Genomic DNA, 10,800 nt, shown 5'->3' with positions numbered 1-10,800 from the left:
TGGGCCTTTTTGTGGACTTGTAAGCAAAAAGAGAAGCACGTTATTGCTTAAATAAATGTTTGGAGACCTACATGAACTTGGATCGCCCAAAATTTGTTGAAAATGATCAGAAATGGGTTTTCAGGGTTGAGAAAAAATGGTGATGGTGATTTAAACGATCATATCTCGACATTTAATGGGAAGACTACATGTACATTGAAACATACATAAATTTTTCATCGATTTGCAATCGATTATTGGTAGTTTTATATTTAATTTGTTGCCCAAAGGGTCTAAAATCGTGCAAAGAAAAGGCACGTTTTCACATGTGTTTCAATGGGACGCTGTATTGGTGAAGTGTGCCCGTAATTCAATGAGTTCAGACGTGATGCAGATGTCTTTTTTTGCAATAAAACTTGTTTTTGTTTTTGGATTTTGTTGATACCAATTAGAGACTATTAATCTATTACTAAGAGTATACGAGTGGCGGTCAATATGTTCCTATAACATATGGAAACTGCCTGGGTTATTATGAAAAGTCATAGTGAAGAAAAGAAAATTAATTCATTAATAAATTTAAAGATTACGGTCAATGGAAGTAGCGTGAGAAAAAGTGGAGTTAAAGGAAACGCTTTGTGCACGGATCATGTTTAATAATAAGCTCGCCAGGCGGGTTGCTATAGTATTGTTTGCCATGCATGGCGATCCAACATTTTCGCAAGCACTGAACAAGTGGTTGAAGGGCAGGGGGCAAAGCACCCCGTGAATTTAAAGTGCCCCCAAATCGAAGAATGGATCTCAGATGTCTAAGAGTGGACATTTGTTACCAAATCTCCTTAAGGTGTCCGTCTAGAGATCGGAAGGTCGTGGGTTCGATTCCCATGCCGGCACATCCCCTTGCTTTTTTTTCAAGTTGGGTTGTGTGCCGGTCGGGATTTGTATTTATTTGTTGTCTTGTTTAATTGTAACACTTTGGGTTGGTAAACTGTTCATTCTTTCTTAATGATATTTACTAAACGTATTTGTAGCTGGGATACTTTTCGTATTTAAAATGTATTTTTTTTAATGTGTATCTTCAATAAGAAAGGTCAAAAATTTCAAATGATCGTCGGCTTTTCCTCCCGGCTACATATATTTTAAGCATTGTTATTTTACTTCGAGGGCTGTTAAATATGAAAAAAAAATCAATTGTTAATAATATGCTATAAAAAAGTATATTATATCGCCAATTTCAAAAAGTCAAAATTATTTGAAATCAGAAGGACATTCCCCGTATTCAAAATGCAATTCCATATGTCTGATGTGCTCCCATGTCCCACAAAAAATACTGTGCAAACGTTGTTACCCAATCCCTTAATGAAGATACTCGCCAGTTAACGCTTCAGAGCAAATCCCAAAAAAATTAGTTCAGTATAAAAAGATACTCGGCAGTTGCGGAGTAGCTACTAAAGAAGTATTAAGATTTGGTGCACTCCGCCGAAAATGTTTTACAGAAAACGTTTAAATGTCGGGTAATACAAAGGGTATCAACACGTTTCACATTCAGTAAACAGTTTTGAAAACGTGATGCAAAACATTATGATAACATAATGTTATTTAACTGTTAACAAAATATTTTTCAAAAATGTTTATCCAACATATTTTCCAATTACTTTTTAAAACATATTCATGCAGGAAAGTCCCATATTCTTTAAAATGCTGCACACATTTTGGTTACCTTATCGAAAAATATCGAAAGTTAATCGAGTGGAGCGTACACGTACGCCTCACTAGTACAAGGAGAGCGTGACCTAATGGTTAGGGTACTTGCGGTCCTGGGTTCAATTACCGGCGCTGGAGATTTGCTGCAGGATATTGACTTGGGCATGTTGGGGAAAATGTCTGAAATTAATTGGCAATCTTTGTAATATTAAATTCAGATTTCCGCTCTCCCCGTGGTTCATTTAGAATTGGGTAGATGAATCATGAAAGTACTCCATCCTTCGGAGGGGACGTTAAGCCGTCGGTACAGAGAGGCATACGTTGTACCTCGCATTCAGTTTTAAAAAATAGGGTGTTTACCCCTGACTGTTTCCAACCCGGTGTTCAAATGAACCCCAATGGAAAATAGGCTTTAATATAGGCTTTCTTGGATTATCCAGGGTTGTCAAAACCCGAGCAAATCAAATCCAAATCAAATCAAATACAAGGGCGACTGCTCGACACGCTTGCGGTATAATCGCGAAAACGCATTGACGTTACTACTGAACTTTAGGTCAACCACATAGTATTATACTACGCCTTACTAAAAGAGTAAGGCGTGATGTGTCAGGGCAGGTGGTGGCCGCATTGTATTCTCTAAATTCAGTAAATTTTCATCGTTAACCGTGTAATTGAATGGGATTATTTTGAAATTTTAAAACGCTTGAAATATCACAAACAAATAGGCCTATGTTGATAAATAATATAAATACAAGCTGAAACCGTTGGGGTTCGATAATGAACCCCACAAAACTAACCGACTACTATATTGGAAAATGCCATACGGCCGGGCGGTTTCACAAGTTGCCGGCTCGATCATGTCATCCGCCGCCTGTGTCAGGGGATGTTTTTGAGAAGTAGCTTGCCAAATGAAGTGATGTGCGTGTAAAAGGTGAAACTGTTATTCTGCATCGGAACGTCGAACTAATAATGAAGTCTGCGTCACGTAATTAATTCCCGTACGTAAGTTGGGTGCTATTTGATAAACTCCTCAACAAAAGTTTGGAAAGTTACAAGCATCGATATCTCAGATTATATGTGACATGTTTATATCGTGTTGCATATCAATGGACAGCTAAGTTATGCCCTTTTACAATGACACCACCTTTGAAATAATCACCCTTTTCACGGCTGAGTACAAAGAATGTGCCAAATTGACAATTATTCTGTGCAGCAAGCTGCAATTCCTTTTCTTTGCAATCTGGGACCTAATGCAATCCTCCAAGATGACAACGCTCGCCCCCCACAGAAGACTCTACGACTACCTACAGAATATGGGAGTAGAGCAGTGGCGGCACCAGGAATTTTTTCCGGGGGAATAGTGGATTTCGGGAGGGGGGGGGCAAAATCAACTAATTTGCGCAAAATTACCGCAAAATTTTGTGTTTTTAAGGGGGGCAACAGGGGACAAGAGTTCTGACGGGGGGGGCATTTGGCCCTCATGCCCCCCCCGCGTCACTGGAGTAGAGAGAATGGAAGGGCATGCCATCATTTCTGACCTCAACCCAATTGAACACTTGTGGGACCAGCTTCGTCGTGCTGTGTGTCAGAGAAGGCAATGCAATCACATTGAATGACCTGCGACGAATCCTGGTTGAAGAATGGAACGCCATCCCACAGCAACGTGTGGCCAGACTGTCGACTGGTGAGCAGCATGAGGAGGTGCCAGGCTGTTGTGGCTGCGTATGTTTTTTCCACCCGTTATATACGTGGATTTAGGGTTTCTCTACCGGAAGTCAATTTGTGCCGAAATTCCTTCCCACAATGCAATATGCGTATTGCATAACAAAGGAGATGGATTAACCTCTGAACTAAATCTATTGTTATGCAAAATGCTTATTGCATTATGTGAAGGAATTTCGGCACAAATTGACTTCCGGTAGAGAAACCCTAAATCCGTGTATTGAGGTTAGTGACTAGTGTTGTTTGAGCACAGAATTTGCACATTCGGTTTGAGACCCCAGTACGTTCAAATATTTTTCTTACTAGAAAATTCTAGCCTGCTATTTTAAAACGATCCGAGACGTGAATGTTTGACAAAATATATTACTGTTCACGAGTTTTCATTTGTACAAGTAAATTAATCGGAAACAATGATAAGCTTTCAACTATAGCTTTTAACTATCAAAATGATTGGTTTTTTTTTTATCCGTGTTTGATGTTTTTGAAATACATGCCTCTTCCAAACCTTCCAGTGTATCGACTTGAAATGACCAGATTTTATATAATTAAGTGTAACAAGAACAAATTGTGGTCATTTCAAGACCCAATACACACATATTGTACATGGAAAACACTGTGACAATACGTAGTTTATTGTCACGGTGAAGACCATGCTTGGAAGAGTATGCTGTATGCTAGCATACGTATGGTCACGGTGTATCCCGTTGTCAAAATACCACGTACTTTAGTACAGTAATAGCGCCCTCTGTTGGTCATAATTCACTTTAAAACGTATTTTCAACGTAGTGAAGAAATATGTTAGGTAATATAACACTATAGAATATAAAACTAGTATTTTTAGAAGTTACATTTCAAGGTTACTCAAGGTTACTCATTAAGGTTACTCAGGGTTTTAACATTAAGGTTGATTTTTTTAATAATTAGAGACAGCCTGTCACCCTTAAGGTTACTCATTGTTGTTTGTTGATGCTGGGGCTCAGTATCAACCAAAAACATCAAGGCCGCAGGGCCGGCAGGCCCGAGGCCGGAGACTCCTACACGACGACTAAACACTCCAAGTGGGACCCCAATACAAGGGCCCTGCAGGGCTAGAAAGCAAGAGTAACCTTAAGTATGACGAACTGATAACGAACATTTTGTTATATTTACGGACAGCTCGTCACCCATTTCATAGGCCTACTTTTACATTTTGTTTTTAACTCTTTACCCCATAATTTCCCTCATTCTTCAGGCCCTGCCCTCTATCGGGGGCTAATTTATAGTTTAAGCTTGTTTGCTATTGTTTTTGGAGCAACATTGTTTCTTTATAAGCCTGCGAGATAAAGATTGAAAATAATCATTTTGATACAGCTTGTATTACTAACAACAACAAGAATAACAAAACAAAACTGCTTTGTATAAGGGACTCAAGAAAATTTCAGATTGTATTTGTCGTCATGATAGAACAAAAGTAGACGTGTGACACCTTCTTCGACTTTGATACCACCTATTTTTCTTCTTCTTCTTCCTTATTAGTACCTAACTCATGAGTATTATCGCACTGCGTACAGACAAGCTGTACTTATTTTTACTCTGGAACCTAGAGTAGATGAGTGTATTTTTGAAGTACAGTCAACAGTACCGGGATGATCCACTGCTCTTTTCGAATAGCATGTGACGTTCTTTAACGTGCACGCTGCATTAATGTCAGAAACACATGTACACGGGACCGACGGCTAAAAGTGCCCTCCGAAGCACTAAGCAAGTAGAGTGAAGTGCCTTGCTCAAGGACACAAAGAGCGAGCCGAGCTCAAGTGGACCTACTCAGATTTCGAACCCTCGACCCTTGGATTCACAGTCCAACGCCTTAACCACTCGGCCACGCTCCCCTCAAAACAGTACAAAGTAGTACTTAATTGTATAGCCCTTTAAGGCTTTAATACAATTAGTATAATTGAAAAATTTACGAAGAGAACTTAGTTGAGAAGTCTTGAATCTTTAGTCTAACTATATCTTATCATCGTTGATGTATCGAGCTTGGTTAAATCCACTTGGGCGAATAAAAAATAGATGAAATACAGAGTTACGAATGTTCTCTTTTACAGGATTTTATACATGTAGGTCTGTCCAAACTAACTAAACACTTATTTAAAACAAAATCTTTATAGAATTGTTTAAAGATGTTTATGGCTTGATTCGCATATCATACAACTTGCGATAGTGAGGTTCGCAGAGTTTGCCGTACTTGATGACATCAGGAGGCAATGTAGAAGGGAGCTCTTTAGCAGGTTTAAATTCAGTGCTAGCAAACGCCGCATCGAAGTAATGCATCAGTCGATTTGCTTGAAGAAATCCTTTTGAGATGATCCAACTCCTATTCACGATCCCATCACCAGCTTCCCATGACAGGAGACTTTTACTGTAAGGTATACCGGTTTTCACACAGTATTGGCTAATAATCGATTCTGGATGATTCTGCAGATCATCAGCATCTATGATTATTGGTTCTCCTTTCATTTGACCGCTTTTTTTGAGGTGCTCTATCAACTCCACCATCTCTCCAAAACCGTACCCAGGACACATATTCAAAATTGGGACTGCTGTAATATCTACCTGATCAGGGGTCATACCAGGTTGCAGAAAGGTTGCCACCACTCCAGTATGGAGGGACAAGCCAACCCTTAGCGGATTACGGATGATAAAGGTGTGTAGATACCCTTTCGGCAAATAATCGTGTTTTCCGTAAATGCCACTGATGAGATCTTTGCAAAATACCAGCTTCTTTCCAGGAAAATCACTTTCGAGAGTCTTTTGAGCCCACTCGTACGTGCAATATTTATCATCCCAGCCAACATCACCGCTGTCATGTTGTTCAATCTGGTGTGAAAGATCTTCTAATACTTTCTCCATTTCATCACCTCCACCTTGTTGAGTTCCAGCTCCTCCCATTATTCCTTCAGGTCCTAGAGTGGCTGCACATTGGTACGGCTCATTGATGATTTGGACTCCGTCAACGAAACTCAAACACTTTTCAAAAACAGTGGATAAAGATTTAGCCGGACCCCAGGTCATAATACGGAGTGGTGGGTTTGGTCTAGATGCTTCTTCGGCCATCTTAGGGGTTGGTAATAATCTGGATGGAGTGAAACGTACAAGAGTTTGAATATTATGCATTTTGTACATTTAGTTAAGTTTGAAATTTATTTAATTATTATTTGATTTCAAACATGAACTTTTTTACTCACCTTCAAATATCTTTTGTTAGGTTTGTTTGTTTGTTTATTTATTTATTTATTTATTTATTTATTTATTTATTTATTTATTTATTTATTTATTTATTTATTTATTTATTTATTTATTTATTTATTTATTTATTTTTTTATTTATTTCTTATTTAACCTGGGGTGACCAATCAATATATTGGCACTGTTCTCCCTTGGTTCCCAGGTATTTATATATGTGACCCGGCAGCACAAATGAGCCGTAAATTCCCTAAATTGTATTCTGAGTTACAGTGTAAAATGTGTACGAAGGTCATATTCATCGGTAACTTAAGCTGGCCCGACATCCGTCTCATTTCGATAGTCAAAATCTAATCAATAATCCTATTGTTGAAGTGGATAATAAGCTTCTACCTTAGAACTTTTAATAGCTCTGGTCTTTGTTTGCTTATATTGCTAAATCCTGTTCAAGTGGTGGGTTACCAGGCATTGTATTTTGTACAGGTATGCATAACCAACAATTAACAATGAGAGAACTTTCTTAAACCTCGTTGACTTGGGGATGATTTGAAATGACCGCCAATTATGACTGTTTGATATTTATTGCCAACAATGTGGAAAAAGAGACACATGTAAAAACGTAAAAAGCTATAATTTTGTTGAAGGAGCAAAGTTCTGGATATCGTTTGAAGTCAAATGATATACCATTTTTAAGTTTATGATGTTTATTTTTAAACACGAAATAAAACAAAATTGACCGGGGAGGAATTTACGGCTCATTCGCCGTGGACGGTCACATATGGCAGAGTTTTGATACACCATCGCATACCGCGCCGTTGCAAGTATACACATTACTGTCCAAAAGCAAACTATATATATATATTTGCGGGTAAATTTTGGAAATTTTCTGCCATGCCACATATTTTGATGTTTCACTCGGATCATAAAATGTAATGTTTGTTTCATTTAGGTCAAGCATTTTCGAACAATTTTTTCACACGTGTAAACACCGGGTTTCGTGTTCCTTTTTTTTTCTTTTTCTTTCAAGATTGAGTAGGTGACTGTTTGATAATATTCATTATTTTAAGACTGTGGCGCAGTGTCCAAACCATAGACGAATCCAATTTCACGCATTCCTACACCTACAATGGCAGCCATAGCTGGGTCCCCCCTTTGGTCTATCCCTCCTGAAATGTGAAATGACGTGGCCTTGGCGGGGATATTAAACTGCATTCTATCACCCGTGTGCACACGTAGACAAAAGAATGATAAAAGTTTACAACACAATACAATTCAACATCGATTTTTAAGCGGATTTAATCCACCCAATTGGGCAGTAACAACACTAGTTTGGTGCAGACGGGACCCAATAATGGCTGACTGAATTCCCCGCTGAATTCTGACCATCACTTGGCTCGTTGGATTCGTCTTTTGTATAAATGGATAGAGGAAGTGCAACGCCGGGGTGCAACGCTGGCCACGAACGATATCATGATAATTAAATTACCGAATAGGGCGCAACTTGCTAGACTTGAGTCCAGTCCTCGTTTACGGAGTTTAGGGTTTGGGTTGAGTGAGGTAGGGCAGTCGTGTAATAAGACTAGTAGAGTTGCACCCTATTCGGCAATCGCTCCGTTCGCCAGTATTAAACATGCAGTTAATGTGGCCTTGCTACATAATGTTCTTTTGAAATGAAATTGGTTATTTTGTTTTTTCATACCTTTTTTTGGCACATTTTGTAAATGTTTAGGCTAAAGGAAAGTCGATTCCCAGTTTCCTATTATCCGACCCAGTCCCGAAAAATTGCCGGTCAAATAATTTATTATTTCCAAATATTTACAAAATGTGCCAAAAAAGGTCTGAAAAAACAAAATAACCAATTCATTTCAAAAGAACATTATGTAGCAAGGCTACTTTAATACTGGCGAACGCCTCTTTTGCATATTATCATTCATTTCTGAACTACAATATATTACGGTATGTATGCACTCGGATCGCCATGCAGCCGTGACCTCTAATAAATTATATAAATATCGACTGTAGAAAAAGAACCGGTCGGAGGGGAAAAATTACATATTATAAGTGTACATGGTATACGTGTTTGAAGCTTGTGTAAGAAGCTATATATTTATAATACATGCATACAATATGATATTAAGCGCGCTTTGTTTTAATATTTTCGTATAAAACTGAATGAGATTTTCAAATATTTTCATAACCTAAAAACACACTTACCCTGCTTTGCAGAAACGATGACAGACAAATTAGGAAATATCTCCGTTTTATACGTTGAAAACAGCGTACAAAATCCAAGACATATGCACCATGGATGGCTGTCGGGTGGCTGTCTTACCAGAATGAACCACTAGACCTTCGGATTTAAATTTAGACTTCGTGCAAGGTCTCGACATGCATGATACATACTTTCCATGCATACGTACTGCACACGCAGCGCTGTGTTCCTTTATTGGTTTTAAAGTAACAATATTTTATAAAAATATATTCTAGGATAAATAAAAAACCCTTTAAAAGGGAGCGCTCAGGCACGATTGGAAAACATGGTTGTGGAATGTAGGTCGGTTGTAATTCACGTTTGTAGGTAGGAGGTAGTTGGTCAGTGTGGAATTTATGCACCCTTGTGGCTGTTATGATGGATGTGCAGGCATCACATTTATTTGAGCTGGAATGGGTATAGATTGAATGAACAGTTGGAGACATTGTTTTTTATCTACTAGGGCGATATTATGTATATTGACGCAGTAAAATGTTTAATTATATAAGGTAACAATAACATAGTCTTTTAGAGTAAAGCAAGAGGCAATGTATCATATGAGGCAATAGTGAAGTAGAATACAGTTATAATAATATGTATGAATTACCTACCTAGAAGAATGGACAGGGTAAATATTCTTTAAAGTGAAACTAATATTAAATGCGAATGCAGGAGACAGAGTAATATTCAAGGCAATTTTATTCTGTTATAAGCGTGTACTATAAGTCTATTCATGACATTATTTTACTGGTGAACTGTTCAAGAAAAAGTTTGAAATTAAATATATTTGATGACTGATCATTTTTCTTTTTCTAGTGATACTGCATTTTGATGTGAACATATGCAGTGTTTTATTGTAGTTGTTCATGTGCTCACATGTTTGAATGAGAATATGATTTTTGTTTAAATAGCGTTACTACTACTATAGGGTTGTCTTCAACACAAATCGACCTATGACCTCTTCCTACCCCTCCCCTGCCCCTCCCCCGAAATGGTTTAAGGCGCGAAGCGTCATGGACAAGGTCGCTGAACAAGTTATAACTTGTTTGTTAATATAATTCTTTTGTTTTAAGTAAAGGTGTCCCCCAAAACACCTGGGATCGTGTCAAAGAAGAGTGAATTGAAGAAAAGTCAGGGTTTTCAACTGCCCGCACTGAGTTTTGCATCTGATAATATAATTCTTTTGTTTTAAGTAGAGATGTGCTCCAAAACACCTGGGATTATATCAAAGAAGTTGAAATTAAGATAAATTGAATATAATTCTTTTTGTTTTAAGTAGAGATGTCCTCCAAAACACCTGGGATTATGTCAAAGAAGTTGGAATTAAAATCAATTGAAGAATTGAACAAAGAGGAATGGTAAGATCTGAAACTCGAACACACCTGGGTTTATGGCATTGTCTTAAAGAAGTTTTGAATTAAAGAAAAGTCAAGGTTTGCAATTAACCGTTTGTTAATATAATCGTGTAAAACGAGAAATAAAGGGAAGTTACAAAGAGTTTTTAATCATAGATCAAGTTGACCGCTCACTATTTGATACCCTTTTAGAGTGAATGATTTTGAATTGGAAGTCAATGACTTTTTACAGCTTAGGTCAATATATAAAGCGTGATCTTGCTCTACAAGTGTATTACTTGCAATCCGTCAAATAGCTTCATTGTATCAACTAGAAAACTTTTAATCCTCATAGAAAAATGGCAGCCGTATTTGCTTAAAAGGGTAAGTATTTTGAATGAATATATTTTACAATTATGCTTAAGAAACCTTTATAAGAAACTTTACATCTCAAATCATTATTCACCTCAAATTGTTGACACCTGGGATCGTGTCAAATAAGAGCGAAGTTGAAGAAAAGTCAAGGTTTCCAATTACCTGTTTGGTATTATGATTCTTTTAAAGAAAGTTAACTATTTAAAGACTCGAAGAC

The 10,800-nt window shown here is 37.7% G+C and overlaps 1 protein-coding gene across 1 annotated transcript; it reads right to left on the bottom strand.

Annotated features, from left to right (window-relative positions):
• Positions 1-3,629: 3,629 nt before the first annotated feature.
• Positions 3,630-8,970, bottom strand: LOC140166109 (uncharacterized). The gene is made up of 2 exons (XM_072189496.1): positions 8,838-8,970; positions 3,630-6,514 (listed from the first exon to the last, which is right to left on the bottom strand). The coding sequence occupies exon 2, from the start codon at positions 6,493-6,495 to the stop codon at positions 5,566-5,568; it is 930 nt and encodes a 309-aa protein (XP_072045597.1). The 5' UTR covers positions 6,496-6,514; positions 8,838-8,970; the 3' UTR covers positions 3,630-5,565.
• Positions 8,971-10,800: the final 1,830 nt, after the last annotated feature.

The sequence above is a fragment of the Amphiura filiformis genome, chromosome 12 (assembly GCF_039555335.1).
Source record: "Amphiura filiformis chromosome 12, Afil_fr2py, whole genome shotgun sequence".
NCBI lineage: Eukaryota > Metazoa > Echinodermata > Ophiuroidea > Amphilepidida > Amphiuridae > Amphiura > Amphiura filiformis.
The sequence above is the reverse complement of the archived record's forward strand: the minus strand, read 5'-3'. Positions and strand labels throughout refer to the sequence as shown.

Excerpts from the sequence above, each read along its gene's own strand:
- LOC140166109 (XM_072189496.1), bottom strand. The coding sequence starts at position 6,495 with ATGGCCGAAGAAGCATCTAGACCAAACCCACCACTCCGTATTATGACC.